Source organism: Diceros bicornis, chromosome 15 (assembly GCF_020826845.1).
Source record: "Diceros bicornis minor isolate mBicDic1 chromosome 15, mDicBic1.mat.cur, whole genome shotgun sequence".
Classification (NCBI taxonomy): domain Eukaryota; kingdom Metazoa; phylum Chordata; class Mammalia; order Perissodactyla; family Rhinocerotidae; genus Diceros; species Diceros bicornis.
In genome coordinates, this window is record NC_080754.1 from 37367651 (window position 1) to 37387643 (window position 19993).

General features: G+C 46.5%; 1 protein-coding gene and 1 long non-coding RNA gene across 3 annotated transcripts; one reads left to right on the top strand and one right to left on the bottom strand.

Moving 5' to 3' along the window:
• Nucleotides 1–1383: 1383 nt before the first annotated feature.
• AHSG (alpha 2-HS glycoprotein) lies at nt 1384–8345 on the bottom strand. The gene is made up of 7 exons (XM_058556159.1): nt 8133–8345; nt 5761–5871; nt 5324–5408; nt 4810–4973; nt 3528–3629; nt 2522–2605; nt 1384–1909 (listed from the first exon to the last, which is right to left on the bottom strand). Exons 1-7 carry the CDS (start codon nt 8343–8345, stop codon nt 1574–1576), a joined length of 1095 nt encoding a protein of 364 aa, XP_058412142.1. The 3' UTR covers nt 1384–1573.
• LOC131414881 (uncharacterized) lies at nt 6576–19166 on the top strand. 2 transcript variants are annotated; one of them, XR_009222256.1, is made up of 3 exons: nt 6576–6887; nt 14962–15043; nt 15395–19166. It is a non-coding gene; the product is annotated as an uncharacterized LOC131414881 (long non-coding RNA). The 2 variants fall into 2 exon arrangements; XR_009222255.1 differs by having other exon boundaries at nt 14962–19166.
• The last annotated feature ends 827 nt before the right edge of the window (nt 19167–19993 follow it).

A 19993-nucleotide genomic window follows, 5' to 3' on the forward strand; every position in this document is an offset into this window, starting at 1 on the left:
CCGGAACCCTGCCCCATCATCTCCTTTCTCTCTTTCTTCTTTCATCTCTTCCTATCCTCTGCCCTAAATACACTCAAAACTCTTCTTTCCTGAAAAAGAAATTTTCCCTCCACCCAGTTATTCTTTTAGATTACATCCTATTTCTCCCACCCTTCACCATCAAACCGCTTGAAAGTGGGAATACATGTGCCCCTCTGCTTCCTTATCACAAACCACCAGTCAACTCTCTGCAACCAGGCCTTTCCACTCGCCCTTCCAGTGAAACTGCATCTGCCAGTGGTCACCATGACCTCCAAGTCAGTCAGCTAACCCAATGGCCTTTTCTCCATCCTCATTCTCATTGCCCTTTCTGCAGCATTTAGCCCAGCTGACCATACCTCATCTTCCCTGGCTTCTGAGTTACCTAATGGTTTTCCCACCCTCCTGGCCATTCCTCTGGTTACTGGAATATTGGCAAAACCTCTAGGCAAGAGTGATAAGTTGAGTGTCAATGCTTCATTAAATCTCCTTGGTTCAAGTGAAGCCACTCAACTGGTTATTAGTCCCACTTCTTTAAAATCCCATCTGAAAGGACTCATCCCTTAGGTTGCTCAGAACAATCTAATGCTAGTAGAGCAAAATGGGAATTTTCTAGGCACTATTCTATAATAAAAACGGTTTATTCCTTTATGCTATCTGAACACTTGAATGGTGTCTACAGATGTCCACTGGATTCACCTGTCCAGGTGTTCCTCCTTTATTCATACTACAAACCAGAGCTTTAACTTGAGGCCTTAAAATGGATTGGCTAGAAAGACCAATCCATCAATATACAATGAGGTGTATGCAGTACAATCAACAGTTATTTTAAACATAAATAATGAACAGAAATAATTAAAGTGAGGTTCCTGTGTTAATTACCAATCTCACCTCACCTGGTCATTGGGGAAAACCAATGGTTGGTTTGTCTGTACAAAGTTCAGGCATTTGGTCCTCCTCTAGTAATATTTTCCGTCCCTTATGAAATGGAAAGAATTATTTTCTCATAAGGAAATGAGCATATCCTATGGGTTGTGAGCAGTAGCAATGCAGCAGATTTTTGTTCTATTTTGTTTCTATTTTCACTTTGATTTTGCTTAGGGACACTTGTGGTGTGGTTGTTGGGAAGACAGACCACTCATGTGAGCTTGGATGAAGTAGGCAATAATCACGACCACATTTCAGCTTAGAACCTTCTTTATTAGGGAAGATCCTTGAGGCATTTTTATTAACAAGCACCTATGAGCTTGGCAAGAGCACCTCTCAAAGTCACAGTTGTAATTGTTTTTGTGAAGTCAAAGGAAGGCAGAGAATACAATGGTGGTTGCCTAGCATCAAAACAATGACAATCAAGTTGCTGGCAAACATAACCATCACCCCTGCTCTGCTTTTGTCCTCTGAAGAATGAAGAGAAGTTGGGAGTCAAGGCTTGATATTAATCGAGACCACATGGAGCACTTGCCTTGACAGCAGACAAGGCCCCCACCCATACCCAGGCTTGGACAAAATGGTGGCCATGTTCTCTGTGCCAAACTTTCTCACCTCTGACTTTCATCTAGATCTTGAAGTATCTGATTCTCCCCGGGCAAGGGCGGACTACTGGACTGGCAGAAACAGCAATGCCAGGCTGCACCACTCTGGGTGTTTTGTCCACGAAGAACGCTTCTCCCGAGGCTGACTCCACTGAGCCCACACCCGTGAGGGCGTGGCGCAGGTCATAGTGTGCCCGGTGCCCTGGTGGGGGTAGCTGTTGAGCTGCCACCACCACGGGTCCTACCACCAGGGCAGCTACAGGCAGGGAAGCTGCAGGAGGTGAGGGCACAGCTGGCTCTGCCACAATGGTGGGGACCCCCACTTCGGTGCCGTCTGGTTGGGGCTGCAGGAGCACAGGCTGGAGAGAGGCCCATTTCCTTAGGTTAGCTACATTTCATCTCCCAGACAAGGCCACCCATGTTTCTGGGTGGAACCCCACCCAATTCTCTCACAGTAATAACTTTTATTTGCAAGGAATCTGGCAAGAAAGAACTACCTAGATGCAAAGGATTGTCATCAGAGCTATGAGGGTTGGGTAGCTGACCCCCTTTCTCATCAATTCTCCTGGGGACAGTGGACTTACACACACATCCCATGAACAAAAGCACCCCATCTATGGCTAACCTTCACCAGCGGTGTCACCCTCTTTGTCATCTACACCTGCAGCCACTGGGAGCTGCCAGAAAGATCTGGTCACTTGGTCTCAGCAACTCAGGAAACCACTCCCACCTCCCGCAAATAAAAAGGTGGCTTTGTCAATGACACACTAGGATGGTTCTGCCCTGTAGCCACAAGTTCGTGGGAAAAGGCATGGCTGAAATGTCCTTCCATTTGTTGATGATTCCACATACCCTAGGGCTATTTATATTGTGGTGTTCAGAAGGACAGGGCAGCAAACGCCCGGTAATTACTAACGCACTGCAAAAATGTATTCTGAAGATGAGGGCAAGTATATCCATGATGCCATTACCTGTGTTTGAAATAACGTGCAGGTCACAGCAACATCTTCCCCACCGACCTTCACTGTGAGCGTCGCCTTACAGAAGCCATATTGCTGCCCACAGAAAGAGAGGAATTATTTGAACTGGTTCAAAAAGTATATTTCTCCCCCAGTTTCACTGATACTCCAACATGTCAAAGGAAAAAAACTCTTAATTCCATTTTTTTAAAAAAATCTTTTTCCTAACGTTTACAGTTTCTGCTTATAGAAGATATACAATAGATACCCCTACACAGAATGTAGAAAATACAGACATGCTTTGAGAGTGAGAGATCACCCATAATCCCAGAAATGGTGGTGACCCAGGAGAACTTCTAACATCCATGTATTTCTTTCTTCTTTTTAAATGCTATTAAATATCATTTAAAAATTGAGATCATTGTGTCTATACCATTTTGTATCCTGTGTTTTTCACTTACTATATAATATGATAGCATTTTCTTATATCATTCATTATTCTTGGAAAGCACAATTTTTAGGGTCTGCATAATACTCTATTTACTGATGTGCCATATTTTATTCAATGACTTCTACCTGTTGGACATTCAGCTCTTTTGGGGGTCATTTTGTATCTATGATAAATCTTTATAGATATATTTCTGTCAAACATCTCTGATGATCTCTTTAGGCTAAATTCCTGGAAGTAGACATTACTGGCTCAAGGGCTTGAAAGATTTCATATCATAGGTATACCTAGAAAAAAATCTATATTTCACATCAGCTGGGCACGACCCGGCTTAATTAGGAAACAGCCTCTGTCTTTCTCCTAACTCCAGGGACCTCCAGTGGGTGAGATGATTTGGTGACAGCTTTTAAGGGGGGGATGGTGACACCCCAGAGGAAGGCCTGGCATGACCCGTCCCCATGGGGAGTGGGTATTTTGCACTGTTACCTTTTTCCACAGCCCCAAGATACTAATTTGCTCTGAGGAGGTTCTGTTCTACTATCAGCTATGCCCAGGGCCTGGCCCACTCACCTTTTCTGCCAGCAGGTTGCACTTGGCTGGGTCTATGACCTCTTTAGCAACACAGTCAGTGGCAGCCACTGCAAACTCCACACGGACAGAAACTGGAAGAAGCTGATGAGAATAAATGAAAATTCTCATGAGACAACACGACTTAGCATGAAAAAGGCAGGGAAGGAGAGGCTGGAGGGAAGCAGTGAGGGCCACAGCCTTGCACTCTCCAGGGAACACCATTCACGTAGACCACACTGTGTGGCCAAGAAACATGGCCCGATGTCTTACACAGGGCAGTTATTGTGGCATTGTGTACTGAAGTGCTTTATACAGAGGTCAGCGTGGGGTCTTCCCCAAAGGAAGTGCAGGGACCCACCACCCATCATTCAGGACAGAGGTTAGTTTTCAAATAGGAAGCAGGAACCCAGAGGGCCGACCTTACACTGACTTGAATGGGAACCCTGCCTTCCCTCTTGGGGCTGCACTTTGAGATGCAAGGTTCAGGTTACTCCAAGTTGGGGTGGGAAAGTAAAGAGATGACTACCTCTTCCCACCTATTGTATAGAGCAGGGTCAAATGAAAAATATAAGTGAAAGTCTGGAAGATACTTGTGCTTTTCTTTCTTATAGTTCTCGGAGCATATGGACACTTCCAATAATAAAATACCTGTTATTTGGTATAGTCTGGGGTAGGGGTGTTCTGAGAATCACATATTCTGGTTAATAGAATTACCACCTATCCAGTGCATTTCCAAGTGTGCCATGGTTGGTATCTGGAATACCAGTTTTCTTAAATATTACAATTCTGTTGCATTCAAATGTGCTAAACTATCCACAGGATGATTAGATTTTTTTCAATGATTCAAAAGGCATTTTAGGATCCTGTGAATGCCTGTCTGTATAAGTAGGCTCGTGCCTTTATAAGAATCAATTATGAGAGCGCTGGTGTGGTGCAGCGGTGATGGGTGAGAAGGATGTGGAGACCTGTGAATTTACAGTGAGAGCTTCTGCATAATGTGGGAACTCCCACCAGCTGAACATGAGCCCTGGTGTTAACTAGACCTGGCGTATGTGCTATGTTAGAGTGGCTCAGCACGGAGGAGGCGCTGAGGGTCGTTTGGGTCCTCATGACACTCAGGATCCTCACACCCGTCAGGACCTTTTCAATCCCTGTCTCCCACCACCTTCTTTGCCTTCCCCTTCCTGCTCCTGTGCCTGCTCTGTCCCTCACCCCTGCTTCACCACGTACACTCCCGAAGTGCCACCAAACTGCCCAATCTGTCCAAAGGGCTCAGTCTTACCACAAGCTGAGCCCGAGAAATTTCCACAAGCTGATAATAGGCGCCGTTACTCTGGGCGTTGAAGGCGGCCAGCGCAGCCTCCGCGGCGTGCACCACCCTGGTGTCGTTAAGCGGGGCCAGCAGGGGGCAGTCTAGGCACACCTTGCGCACGTCCTCGGCCGAGTCTGCGCGCAGAAAGAAACCAGGATCTGGGTCGTAATTCTTCTCCGCGGCATTCACCCCAGCTCAGCTTATTTAGACAGGGCTAAGACATGCTCCAGACGGCTTCTGACTAACCCTTCAGGTGGTTCCTGTCACGCTGACATTCTGCAGGAGTCCCTCTCATCAAGGGGCAATTTTCATCTCCAATGAGAACAGCTCCTTAAAAAGGAGTTTTCAAATCCCCCAACCCAGGAAATTTGGCTTCTCATTTTTTCACCAACCAAGTGGCTAGAACTAATTATATTGACAACAATTCAGGTTCCTTCCTCACTCTCTACAAGGTAAAAATAAGAATGATAATAATCATCTCTACCTGGACTGGATTTACATCTTACAGCCCGCACGGAAAACTGGCCGTCCTGTTTCAGAAGTCGGACATTACAGTCTCCTTCCACAGCCTGAAGAAATAAAGGCACAGTGAGGGCCCAGGAGGAGGGCTGGCCTTCACTGCTCACTGGGGAGGGAGCGGTCCCTCAGGCATGGTTGTCAAAGGTGAGCCTCACAAAATCCCCTTCACTGGCTGATGCTGAGACATTACACTGTGGTTTCAGGGAGGGCTACAACATGAGAGTTGAACCGTTGTAAAAATCAGCCCCACAGAAGGCAGCATCAAATGGCGGTTTTAGAAACTGCACTCTGGCTAGCCACGAGGGCAGTCTGGGAAGCTGGATAAAAAGGGCTGGCTCTTTGCAGAACCACCGTGGAGCTGGCTGGGGCACCACCCGCAGGCACCCTAAGAGGGACACTCACATGCTCGGTCAGCAGCCTCACGGAGCAGTTTGCCAGGGGGGTGGGGTCCAGGACATGGCAGGTGGTTTCCAATGTGTCTATTTCAAGGTCGAACCACTCTCCGGTGGGCTGCTGTGGAGACAGAGTGAAGAGGTGAGCAGCCTATTCCCCTGACCCTGTTGAGCAGGCTGAAGTGTGAGCCCCATTGGGCTTGAACACACCCCCTGTTGGAGAGGTGAGGGAAAAGTCATTCCTACTGGTCGCCTGCAACCCCACCTAGCTCTGGCCTGCCCAGTGGACAGGACAACGACCAGGGCTTCCCTGGTCTTCCTCAGTTGGCTGGGCAAGCACTAAATTGTGTTTGCAAGGAAGAAGAGGGCATGGGCTTGCACAGGTTGATGGACCCACAGTCAGCACTTTGAGCTCTGTTTGGAAGCTAAAAGCGAGGGTTGATACTTACTTAATTTTTAAAATTCCACCTTTTGAGCAGTGCTTTGAAAAGGCCAACTTTGGGTTTTTCTCAGTCAAGCAGCAAAGGAGGTAATGTAGGACCAAATCTTAATGTCGCTTCTTTATCTTTTCTATCCCTCCCTCTACTTCTTTCTTCCTTCCCTCTACTCATCTACTTTCCATCCTTCCTCATTTTCTTTTCCTTCCTGAAGGAAAAGTTGTTGTCCTTGGCTTTTTGTCTTGCAGCTTGTAGATGCCAGGATGCAAAGTTGCTGCTCTCTTCCCTCTCTGCTGCCCCCTGCTGGGGATGAGAGGGCAGAGGGAACCTCTCTGACGCTGGGAAAGCAATAAGTCACTACTACAGACCGGAAAGAGCGGGGCGGGTAGTGATAGGGGAGCTTGTATACTCCTTGGAGTTGTTCCTGCCAGTTTACCTGTTTCTCTATCCTTTCTTCAAAGCCCGGAAAATCTAGAAGGTACAAGTATGCCTATTTCTCTTTCAGCCCAGCTCTGCTTGCCTCTCATTTCCGTTCTGCCTGACTCATCAGTACCTGAAGCCTCGGAATCCCCTCTCCCGGAGGAAGCCATGTTTTACCACTTCAGACGTACTCAAGTTCTCTTCCCCAAGACTCAGAGCTGCAAGAACAGGAGCCGGCTACTCCTGAGTTTCTCAAGGAAAGTAACTCTCAAGCTCTGAGGTTAGTGAAAATCACAATGTCCATTCATTACCTTTCCTTCAAATATGCACACTGTGTTTATTTTCCCTGAAGGGATCAGCGATTCCTCTGAACCGCCATTGAACTTCAATACGGTTGGGGCACTCCTAAAATCCATCTGGGACAATCCTGATTTCAAATATTTTGTCCCATCGTGAGATCAGATGTCAGTCAGTCCAGATGTCCTGATGTTTACCGTGTTTTCCTTCCTGGATTGTAAATCTCTCGTGTGCACAAACTATGTCCTTGTCACCTTTGTATTAGGTTGAACCATTAAAATGCCTCTATTTGACTGCTTTTAATATACAAAAGTGGCCATTTCATATGGTTCAACCTAATATTGCCCATAGCACCTGACACTGGTTCTTGCCCACAGAAGGCTTGAAGTCAATGTTTGCTGAAAGCGTTATCCTTCATCAGATATGAAATCTAATTTCAAAATAGGTAGCAGACAGATGCCTTTTCCCCACCTCTCCAAATCTCTCAAATGACCCCCGAGGCATATTCTCCATCTTGATCGTCATTGTCACTGGCTTCAGACTGCACTGGTTTCTTGTCCAGCGTGTGAGGCAGTGACTCCTGTTCATGCCAAGACATCTCTCTGGGTTGTGGGTACCTCTCTTGAGGCAGCTTGTGGAGAGCAGGCTTGATGCTTACTGATTATATGACCTTGAGCAAAAGAATGCCCTCATTTGTCAGAGCCTTGGCTTCTCTTATGTAAGACAAGGATAATACCTACCACACAGGATGGTCAGGGTGGGAGTGGGGGGTGGTTAAGAAGATGAGAAATGTGAAAGGGCTTGGCACATAGTAGGCAACGGTCAAGTGCTAGTTTCATTGACTTTCAGTCTTCATCCAGAGAAACGGAAGCAAGAAAAGATAGTGGTTTCCAGTCAGTGGCAGTTGGAAACTAGAATCCAGTCTCTTGGGGCCTAGTTTTTCTAGCAAGCCACACTTTCTACCTGTGATCTTCAAATACCATTCAAAGCCTTTTCTTCTCATGCACACCTCCCCACACCCCATCCAGTACCCTCCCTGAGACCCGTGACTATAGTACAGAATGTCTCCTCTTTTGCCCTCCGCCTGCCCCCTCCCTCACTCCTGGGAAGAAATCAGAGAGTTTGCCTGTCCGCCATTTCATTTCTGTCGGGAGATGAGATCTTTTGAGACACCTGGTTGAGTCCCAGGCACAGGTTCTTTTGGCTGATGCACGGCAGGCTCACTTACCCGAGGCGACACTTTCACTTTGTCAATCTGGTTCAAGGCGTGCTTGTAGCCCTGACGAAGCTGGCTATTGATGTAGTCCACAGCCACCAGGGCTGCTTGCTCTGTTTCTGGGTCGTCACAGGTCAGTTCCCTATAAACTGGGCCCAGGCCATGCGGGAAAGAGTGGCAGCCCCAGAGCTGAGCCAGGCAAAAGAGCAGCACAAGGGCCTTCATGGCTGCCCCAGAGAGGTGCTGGCAGGTAGGCAGGTGGCTGGAGGCTTCGGGACCAACCCAAGGTGCTCTGCTGGGAAAGATAGACCAATGGAGGGGCCGAGGGCTTTATTTATCTGTTGGAGCCTGCCAGAGGAATTGCATAAGGATGTGGGATGATTTCTGGTCTGCTCCCAAAACAACCTCTGCAAACACCAGCCTTGGAAAAACAAACAGGTTAGGACATCGCTGGTCCCCAAGAAATCTGCCAAAGTTAATGCTGCTGGGGGTGGGGTCGGGGGAGATTCTCCAAAGTCAGCCAGAACATGGTAACAGCAGCCAAGAGAAGAGGCAGTGAGGGGATGAGGTGTGCACCAAGGTGAGAAGAGGCCAGCACAGCCGGCCCTGGAGTGCTGTGGGTTTGGCTGTAGAGGGAATGCCCTCTGTTGTGATCTGAGGGTGCCATGGGATCTGTGAGGGGAAAGGGCGGCTATTCAGCAATTTGATAAAATCCTCTAATGTCGGGGAGGATTATCTCTGCCAAGAGGGGTCCTGGAGGGAGGACAAGGCCCACAGTGTAGCAAAGGTAAAGATGATCTAGGGTGAGGAGGGAGAACTACAGGAGATGCCAAGAGCTTGAGTAGCATCCTTGGAGAAAAGAAGGAAGGAAGGGAGATATTTCTGCCCAAAGTGGGGAGTGGGGGTGAGAGGAGGGCGTTCCTGCTGCAGGGCTGAGGAGAGCATGGCCAGCAGAGCAGTGTGGGGTTCCCTACTCCCTTCTCCTCTTTTCTCCAGACTTCGTTGCCAGGGCCCTGCACTGACGGGCACTCCCCTGGGTCTCCTGGGTGGCTGAGTGCGGTGGGCGCCAGTGGCCCCCTGCCCCCAGCCAGCGTGCGAGTGCAGCAGAGGGGAGCCGTGGTCTGATGGCCACTCACTTGGCAAAGCTTTGGGTTCCAGTCCCACACCACAGGCCGAGATACTGCAGAGACAGCAAAGAACACAAATGCCTCCTTAATGCCCTTCGCCGCCTTAGCAGAATTAGAGTGAGTCTTGGTGACCAGAGCTCGGGGCCACCGTGTTGGTTCCAGGCATCACCCTTGACAATCCCAAGTGTGGCCTCTAAGGAGAGTGGGCAGGATAGCAAGGGACTTGGAAAATATCGTACAAGGACTTGGCTTGGTGTAGCCTGAAGCAAAGAAGCCCTAACATGGTGACCAACATTGTTCTTCAAATATTTAGAGGTCATCATTGCGTGTGGGTCAATTTGTTCTGTTGTTTGGTATTGCTTCAGAGAACAAAAATTGGTTTAAAAAAAAACAGGGGGCCTTTTACAGGGAATCTTAATGATATTTTTTTGCTGTGCGGAGGGGGGTAAGCGAAGGGGTATGTGTGATGGGGCAGAGAAGGTAGCTAGCTATAAGGACTATTTTCACAATTTCTCCCAGCTGCTTATATACGTATACAGAATCTTAATGACAGAGGCTCAGAAGGAGTGTCAGGACTCCACGTTCTCTCCGAGAGGGGGCTCCCGGCTCTTAGAGGCACAAAATAAGCTCTGGTCATCTAGCAGGATGACCCTCAGAACCAGGCGCGATCTTCCATCAGCCTTATGCCTCATTTTCTTCAGGGCCTTGACTCCTGAGCAGCTCTTTGTGGATGCTATGCTTTTCTTCTAAATAATCTTTTACAATACAAAATATCGTCATTAAGTTTGAAAATCACAAAATATATATGCAGCGAGTACGTGTTTCATATGTCATAAAATCAGGTGTATAAAATATAACTATTTTCTGCAACACAATTGAATTTCTGACTCTGAGCCCTCTTTTGTGAAAATGTAATCTAGTCACTTCCAGGTAACCTGATCTCCCAGATACTTCAGTTGAATCCCAATTCCATTTAGGGTTATTTGCCCCTTATGCTTCTTCTCCCCCCTGGTGTTAGAAGAAAGCCTGAAGTGGGGAGGGCGTGATTTACGCTAATACCACCTTACTCAAGGGCAGAAAGGGGTGCCCACCTTTGCCTTGTGCTGCAAGTGTCTGTGCGGCACCATCTGCACAGGTAACCTGTCTCATCTGGTCCTCAGGCATGTCCAGCTGGCACGTCCACCAATGGGCTAAAGTCCTGCTTGTCCCCATCTAACCTGTAGCAAGACAGTCCTCCTGCGTCCTCTGATCAGGAGTCCCCTTATCTCAGCTGTGGGACCCTTTCTAGACTACAAGCCTTCTCTCAGCTAAGGGCTGGGGCAGTTTGGCTGCTGTGCCCACCTAGGGTGTGGGGGGCTTCATGAAGCTGCCTTCAAGCCCATCTGCCTAGGCACCCCCTGCAGTCATCGCCCCTCCACTGCTCTGGTGCCACCCTGCTCCTCAGGGGGCTTCTCCCTGCGATGTGATATCTCCCTGTGCCACCCCTGTACCCCTTCCCTTCACCCCACCCATGAAGTGAGGTTGGGGTCTCCTCTGCTCTGGGACTCCCACACTGTTCTGGGGATGGTTCTACTGCCAACCAACCTGAGGATGGGGGAGGAAAGAAAGTTCTGTTCACTCATCCTTTCTGATCATTTCTGTCTTACACTTGGAGCGTTTCTTTTGGTATCTTTGTTCTTGGATCTTGCATGGGTGACAATTTCTAAAGCACTAGGTATTTTCTTGTTTCGCTCATGCTAGGAAAACAAAGCACATAGTAAAGAGCAATTAGTTTCTCACCGTATCGTCCTACCACATATAAACAGGAAAACAAAACTCATCCACAGTCTCATCACCCAGAGATAAATGGTGTTAATATTTTGGTACATTTCCATCTCATCTTTTTTTTCTATGCAGGGAGTTATTTTCATATAATTTAGATCATACTGCATATACAATTTTGTATTCTCCTTCTTTTCATTTAACGTTATCACTTGAATGTTTTCCCATGTCATTAAATAGATTTAAAAAGCATGCTTCTAATGACTAGTTATGATCCTATTGTGTGTATCATAATTTGTTTAACCATTCTCTTATTGTTGGACATTTAGTTTATTCTCAGTTGATCACTATCGTAAACAAAGCTTCAATGAAATTTATTATTCAGGAATCTTTGGCTTTCTAGTTATTTTTTCAGGATAGATTCTTATTAGCGAAATTATTGATTCAAATGATTTGGACATTTTTAAACTCTTAATTTCTCTTGCCAAATTGCCTATCAGAAAGGCTATGCCAATTCATACCCCTCCAATGTGTGCTATATCAGTTCAGCTGTTACCTCATTTCTTCTTCTTCTTCTTCTTTTTTTTTTTTTTATGAGGAAGATCAGCCCTGAGCTAGCATCTGTGCTAATCCTCCTCTTTTTTTTGCTGAGGAAGACTGGCTCTGAGCTGACATCTATTGCCAATCCTCCTCCTTTTTTTTTTCTCCCCCAAAGCCCCAGTAGATAGTTGTATGTCACAGTTGCACATCCTTCTAGTTGCTGTATGTGGGACGTGGTCTCAGCATGGCTGGAGAAGCGGTGCGTCGGTGCGCGCCCGGGATCCGAACCCGGGCCACCAGTAGCAGAGCGCGCGCACTTAACTGCTAAGCCACGGGGCCGGCCCCTCATATCTTCTGCTACTGTTTCCAAGCTGACTTTTGTGGGAACTTAGATATGGGAAAATCATCAGAACTCTTTTAAAATGTATTTTATGAATATACATTTTGGTTTCATCTCAGCTATGCGATGTGTCTAATACTTACAAACTAAAGTAACTTTGGTGTCATGCTGAATAAAATGGCCCCTTATTCACATTTTTTCAGTTTCCTTAGAAGGAAATGTTGCCATTTACTTACTGATAGTGAAGAAGACAATAGATGATATTTTGTTATGTTTTCCAAGAAAGCTGTAGCAAAGGATGCCAAAGGGAGGATATAGGTACTTCACTGTGCCTGACAGCACCAATTTCAAACTTTGAAAGATTTTCACATGCCGAATGCATATATTCGTGGGTGATCTTGGATCAGTTTCATCCACCTGGTTCCAGCTTCTTTGCATGGCAATAGGAGATAGGCATTTGTTCCGTTTTCTAGTCATTAATCTGATTATTTCAATTACTTATCTGTGCATTTTTCTCTGAGGCCCCCATCACTGCATTAAAATGATATTCTTTCCATTCACACTAACTATGTCTGATAGTTTACTGAGGATATCAGGGGCTTGTTGGAGCTGGTTGAGGAGAGCAGGCCCAAAGGTCTGAGGAGTGGAAGAGGGTCAACCACCTCCAGGAGATGGCAGCAGGGCACTGGGCAGTGCTTGCTGGGTGGAGCCCCCGTGCAGCCGATGGCGGAGTTCTCAAGATGGCAGCTGATGGCAGCGGAGTTCCAGGTCCTCTGAAATTGTCAATAGAGCTCTCCACTGGGGCAGCGAAGCATTTGAACTATTCCAAGGCAGAATTCAGTGTTTATAGTTGCCAGTCAGGAGCCAGGACAAGAGGGATCGTGGCAAGCTGAGGGTCAGAGTTGCTGGGGGTTGGTTCTGTCGGGGCCCTGCCAGCAGACACGGGTCTCGGAGAGGGAGGATAGAGCTAGAAGGGGGTGAAATATCAAGTCAAGCAGTGAGAGCTAGAAACCCAGCCTCTCACAAAACAAGACATGTACAAGTGTACGTCACTAAAAGCCAGAGGAACAATTGGTTTTCGCAGGGAGGAAGTGGCAGTGGTTGGTGTTTAAATCATTGGGCCAGATTTCTGGCTCTGCCCTTTCTGGTGCTTAAAGGGCCTAGTTCCTGCAAGGCCGAGTAGTGATTTCGGAAAGCCTAGTGCTTCTTCATTCGTATGGGTATTTATTGAACACCTGCTACCTGTGATGTTAGGTGCCGGGACGCAGAGTGATGAGAAGACACCGACTGTCCTGAAGGCGCTCACCTTGACCCATTTGATCCGGCAACATCTGGTTAGCCAAGATCTATAGGTTGTTATATGAAATTATGATCATGTTTGTCCTGTGGAGACAGATTGGGATTTATTTTTCCAAGGCAAAACATCTGTCAATGGAATGCAAATTACTCTTGTCCAAGGTCCCATCAGGTTTCTTCTGAAGGTAACTTAGCACCAGTTGCCCTGGAAATAATTTGGAAGAGCCCTTTGTACTCAGTGCCAATGCACCAAAGTTGGGGGCCAGCCCAGTGGCGTAGCAGTTAAGTTCTCATATTCTGCTTTGGTGGCCCGGAGTTCGCTGTTTTGGATCCTGGGCGGGGACCTACTCACAGCTCATCAAGCCATGCTGAGGTAGTTTCCCGCATAGAAGAGCTACAGCTCTACAACTATGATACACAACTATGTACTGGGGCTTAAGGGAGAAAAAAGAAAAAAGAGGAAGATTGGCAACAGATATTAGTGCATGGCCAATCTCCCTCAAAAAAAAAAAAAAAGAGAGAGAAAGCTGACTGAACATTAAAAAAAAAAAAAAAAAAAAAAAAGTTGGGAGACATGGGCCTGGCCACAGCGTGGCAAAAATTATTAAACCACAGTGACCGGAAGTGATTATTCCCTTTCTTTGGGTGGAGAAAGGGCTCAGCAAGCTTTCCTCCAATCCTGCCCACACAACCATGACCTGGCTCTGCAAATCCAAATGGAGAGGATAAATGGAGAACAGTAGGGCTTGGACTAGGATGGGGCAAAGGAGAGGGTGAAGGTGAAAATTTAAGGAGGCACTCATCCTCATGGTTGCACCTCCTTAAATTTTGTGCCTTAGGCCTCTCTTTTGTCACACCTTAGTTCCCAGCCTTGAGGAAGAGACATAATCTAAACCCAGAATAGAAAAAAAGTTTGTACTTCAATAAATCTTCCTACTTTTTCAAGGAAAGTTCTTTTACCATTTGGGCTGGTGATCCTATGTGTGAAATCAGCCTCAAGAACACAGCGATCCTTGCAGTAGGCTTTTCATTATCATATAAGAAACTATGGGAAACTTTCCATTCTCTTTTGTTTGGAAGAAGACTTCCTACTATATACTGTTCAGTGTGGCCTTGACACCCACCCAATCATTCTGTCTCATGAAAAAGAGATCACTTTAGGGTTAAAGGAAGGGTGGGGGATTGAGGCTGGAACAGCTCCTCCTCAGGAAAATATCATCATCAGAGCTAATGTTATTGACTCCTAATTCTATCAAAAGCATTGTGCTTTAACCCTCATAACTCCATGGGAGCTGTACTATTCTCATATGCCTTCCTTTACAGAGGAAGAAGCAGAGGCTCAGAGAGGTTCTGGAACTTGACCACACCACACAGTGCTGGAGCCTGGATTTAGTCCTATCACTTTTTCTCTATTAACCCCAAACCAAAAGAATATAGGGCCCAAAGAAAGCTGAGGAGGTTGGTTGCTGGGCACTGTCTAAAAGCGAGTAAATCATTATTTTTAACAATAGGAAACATGGCTCTATGCTGTATTTGAAGACAAGCAAAAGAAATAGAAAAATGTATTGAGTTTGGTTAATAATTAAAAGAATAAAAAAATTAGTTTACCCACATAACTTCAGTCAGTAGAAAATACCTAAAGGTCAATTTTGCAGAAGAGACTTTGACCTGTTGATTTTAGTGATGACTCGGCTAGTGTTGAGATTATCTCTACTTCAGGTTTAGAAGGTAAATAAAAGGTAAATGATTGCGTTATTTCTGGTTAAATGTTTTCCAGGAAGTGCTAGTCAATGCAGAGAATCGTATCCATCGCTCCTGCTCTTGTTTCTGTCATCAAATTTTGATACCTTCAAAATGAGGTGAGTGGCACTCTTTAGACAAGAAGGAAGATGAGAGGTGAAGCCATCGTCTTCTAATGAGCCCCATCATGTGCTGTCTGGGGCTCTTGGACACAGAGACATTCAGAAGAGCTGTGGCTTTACCATCCAAGGGTGGTATGGTTATAATGAAGCCACTGGAGTCAAGCAATTCGTTGCACCTTAGTAAATTTGGGCACTCTTTTATCCATCATGTAGATTACTGGGGTTGGAATGGGTCTTCTTGACAGTGAGTCAATACTGGAGATTCTGTGGATCCATTTACTGACTAGTATTGAGTATTCTCTGGACACACATCCTTAACTTCAAAAATAATTTCTTACATTGTGCTAGGTGCTAAGGATACACAGATGGAAGGCATCATTCTTCCAGATGCTCACTGTTGGGTCTGACTCCACAGCACCGTGTTTAGCGATGATGAGCACACGGGAGAAGTGTAAGCTGTGGTTCCTGCTGTCAACCTACGTTAAATGTGGAGGAACACAATCCCTGAGTTGGAAAGGTTCTCAGAGGACAGCAGTGTCTATGTCATTTTCAATCATGTATCCCCAGCACCTGCCTCCTGCTAAGCACAGACCAAGCCCTGTGTGTGATCACTGAGGGGCTCTAGGCCAGCCTCCCACCCAACTTGGAGCCTCCCTCCAGTGTCTAGTGTCTGCTTGAGGATGTTCAGATACAGGAATCTCTCCACCACCCTGGCAGCCCATTCTGTTGTTGAATCGTTCTAGTAACTATGAAGTTACCAGTTTCCTTCGTGTCAAGTCAACACCTGCCTACCTTGTAACCTCACCAATGGATCCAGATTCTCCTCTCAGGAACTACCTAGACTGAATCAGTTCCCTGGCCTGTATGCTGGATTTTAGGTATTTAGAAACATCCATGTTGCATCCTGTTATCCTCCTCTGACCTCCATCATCTCTGTTCCTTCAGTTACTTCTCAGGTGACTTTGTTTTGAGACCACCTCATCATCTTATTGGATAGGCAAGACTGGCACCAATGGTTATAAAGTGGGATGAATCGGGGCCAGCCCCATGGCATAGTGGTTAAGTTTGGTGCATTCCACTTTGGCAGCCCAGGTTTGCGAGTTTGGATCCCAGGCATGGACCTACACCACTCGTTGGCCACGCTGTGGCAGTGACCCACATATAAAGTAGAGGAAAATTGGCACAGATGTGAGCTCAGGGCTAATCTTCCTCGAGCAAAAAAATGAGGAAGATTGGCAACAGATATTAGCTCAGGGCTAATATTCCTCAGCCAAAAAAAAAAAAAAAAGGGCTGAATCATCTTGTGATTGGGAGTCGAACTATATAGCTCAGTGGGTGTCAACCTGTGTACGCACATGTGTCCACCAGTGAGGGACAAGTCAGAAAATACCAGGAAAGGAGGTAGGAAAGGCCAATTGCTACTCATAAGACAGGAGGATTTCTCCAGGTTTCCAGAGATTTATCTGGACTCTCAAAGGATTAACAGTGAAACCAACAAAGAGAGAGGCCATTCTCCATAGATCATCTAGATTAGACTTCATGACTGTTGAGAGGGAAAGTGTATGAGGCTATTGGAAGGCCTGTAAGAGGGGACCTAGTCTCCACATGTCTTGAATCCGGCAAGGCTCTCAGCTGGTGCCATTTCTTTACTACTTGTTGTCTGATCTCCAGAAAACACTTAGGGACGTGGAAAGTCTTTGCTTCTGGTGTTCTTAGGACATTAGAAGGTGAAAACTTGAAACTGAGAAGGTGCTGATCATAGGGCCAGGGCAGGTAATGTGGGCGAGTTTCTCTTTTGCACTGGGATTGTGCAACAGGCAGCCAAACCATTTGGTGGGCTAAGCAACAATTGAGCCTCCAGGACTCAGATTCTAATGGAGACGGAGGCAGTGGGAGGATGGGTACTAGCAGGAAGGTAAGGGTGAGTAAGATAGAGAGGGGCCGGATGCATGGGAGCAGCTTAGGTTGATTAGGAGCCTCGCATTTAAAGTCAGGACAGTCCCTGGTGCCGCTGTTTACCAGCTATGGGACCTAACGAGATTTAATCCTGCTAAGCCTTAGTCTCTTCATTTGTTAAATATGGGCAATAAAACTTGGTTAGTAGAGGTGAGCTGAGGATTTAGTGAGATAACATTTGCAAAACGCTGAGCCTAGGGCCTGGCACATGGTAAGCTATCAATAAACAGGAGTTCTTGATAACCCCAATAACACATGAGTACTAAAAGCAAAAAAATCATGGGGACATGATGTGACTAAGGTGTGGTCTTTGCCTTCGATTAGCCTATACAGTGGGAGTGTAACCTAGTGGCTAAGAGGAAGAGCTCCTTAGCTTTATCATCTTTGGTGAGTTACTTAACCTCACGGAGTTGGTTTACTCATCTGTGAAAGGCGTAATAATAGCAGTAAAGGATTGTTGAGAGTATTAAATGAGACGGCACACTTAACATTCCTGGCATCAAGTAAACATCGATATTACCCCCGAGTCGGAGAGAAGCAGCAGAGCAGGCGGAAGAATACGAGTGCAGCCTTTGCACCAACATGCTGGCAAAGAGGCACCGTATGTTAGCAACTTCTGGCAACAGGAGGGAACAGAAAGAGAAAGGGAGGTAGCAGTATCATGGAAAACATCTGATAGATTCTTCCCTGTTCCTTGTGCTAGTGGCCAACCATGGAAATCAACAAGGTAGACTCAGAGATAAGGGGCAGTAGGTATAGGTGAGGGTGGCTGGGAGGCTCGGGGAGCAGAGCCCTCAGCTACGTGCCGGCAAGGTGGAGAGCCAGGCATGTGGGTGCTGGAGCGCTGAGATGGGGCTCAGGAAGGTTCTCTGGGAGGGGATTCAAACGGGTATTTAAATGATTGCATTTGCCCAGTGGGCCTCTCCGTTTCCCCTGGAGTTTCCCAGGGTAATCATCTGGCCGGCTGACTGGGCACGTGTTAGAAGTGCCCTGCGCTTGGTGTAATAATGCTCGGCTATAGCCATCTTGAAATTTTTAATAATTTTTAAACAAAGGGCCCTGAGTTTCCATTTTGCATCGAGCAGTGAAATCACGTAGCCTGTTGAAATCACGTAGTCCTGTTGATCTTAAGTGGTACATAGGGGAACCAAGTGCTGTAGATATTCACGGGAGGAGAGAATCATTCCCAGCTGAGGATGGGCAGGGGGAGAGCAAAGAAGGCAGCATGGATGAGGACGCATTTGAATTTGACCCTGAAGGATGGGCAGGATTTGAACAGGTAGAAATGAGAGTATGGCTTGGAAGAAATATGTTGGCAAAGTCAAGAGATGGAGAAGTATGGACTGTGCTTGAGGAGTGGTAAGAAATCCTTGTGAATGTGAAGTCCTGTTCCTGAGCTGTTCCTGTGGGCTCCTTCAGGGCAGGGCCATTCTCAGCTGGCCTTTCTAAGGGCAGCCTTTTTCTCAAGGTGTTTCATAGTCCTTTCCTCCCAGTACCATTCTGCTAGGTACCTGTCCAACTAATAAATTAAATTTAGCCATGTTATTCATAGAAATCACCAAGCAAGGCAGGGGGCGGGGAGAGGCAGATTTAACAAAGAATCAAATAGAAATTCTTAATTGAAAAGTATGGTTATTGAAATAAAATGAAAACTACTTAAATAGGTCAATAATAGATCAAATACAGACCAGGAGGAAATTCAGTCGGGAATCCCCCTCGTCTACCTTCCTCTATCACCATCTTGTATAATGCAAGTTCTGTGTGGAGATTTGCACAGCAGGCCAGTGGTGGAGGCAGAATTCCAACCAGATGCACATTCTGTCCTCTGCCCACTCCCCCACACTGCCATGGCCCCCATTTCATTGCCTAGTGGTGGGCTTCCCCAAACAGAAGCTTGGAGTGGTCCAGAAAACCGTGCAAGCATTGACACTCATAAACTCACCTGTAGTCATTCCCTGGCAACACACGAGAGACAACTCAAAAGGAAAAAGGCATTTTTCTTTTACACGTCTCACGATCTCTATCTTCAATCTTACTATCCTGAAATTTGCATTTGAAATTTTATTTCTGTTAAAAACATGGATCATGAATGACACACCAATATACATTTTGTTATGTTCCCATTTGATTTTCATAAATATTAAACTTCCCCACTTGATCAACATGCTTTGGTTTTTCTTTTCCAATATAAATGTCCCATGGCTTCTAAAAGTTGGAGCCCCCTCTCCTGAATTAAATAGGACAGAGTTACATAGATAGCTAGCAGGTTTTGTGTAGTCCCAGAGCCTCAGTCTCCTCCTAGGCTGTGTTGCTGTGTGTCTGGGGACTGGCGGGACAGGACAGGACATCATCTGCAGGAGGGGTGGGGAGCCTTCTGGGGCAGACCCTACCTCCTTGCAATAAAGCCAGGACTGACAGGCCCACCTGGTCCTGAAGCCACCTCTGTGGTCATAGGGAACAACAAAATAGTGTCCGTCACTCAGACTTGTCTATTGGCCCTGCTTTGAACTCATTATCTGAGTCCTATTTCAAGAAAGAACTGAAGGGGGGCTGTCCCCAGAGGACCTCAGGAAGTTCAAGCATTTCTGCTTTGATGCCTGTTGACAGCCTATAACACAGAAGAGCACGAGACCTTCTCCCATAGCCTGCACCGAACTTGGCATGACCCTGGGTGCTCCATGGCTGCAGCTGGGGCAGGAGAGGGCAGTGTCCAGCAGTTGGGGTGGTGCCCAGGACAAGGACCAGCAGTGCCCGGGGGCAGTCAGCAGTGCCCTGCAGGAGAGAGTGGTGCTCTCAAATGACAGTGATAGTCCTTGTCCTTTGATTGCTGTTAGACAACAATGTCCACTCATTATAAATAGCTAATGAACAGTACATTTTGAGAAGTGAACAGAGAATATGACAGTTAGCCAAAAGAAATTGGGGAGCATCACATTTAAGAAGGAATAGGAAAGTTTAAACCAACAGAGACCACGTGTAATCAGGAGACTG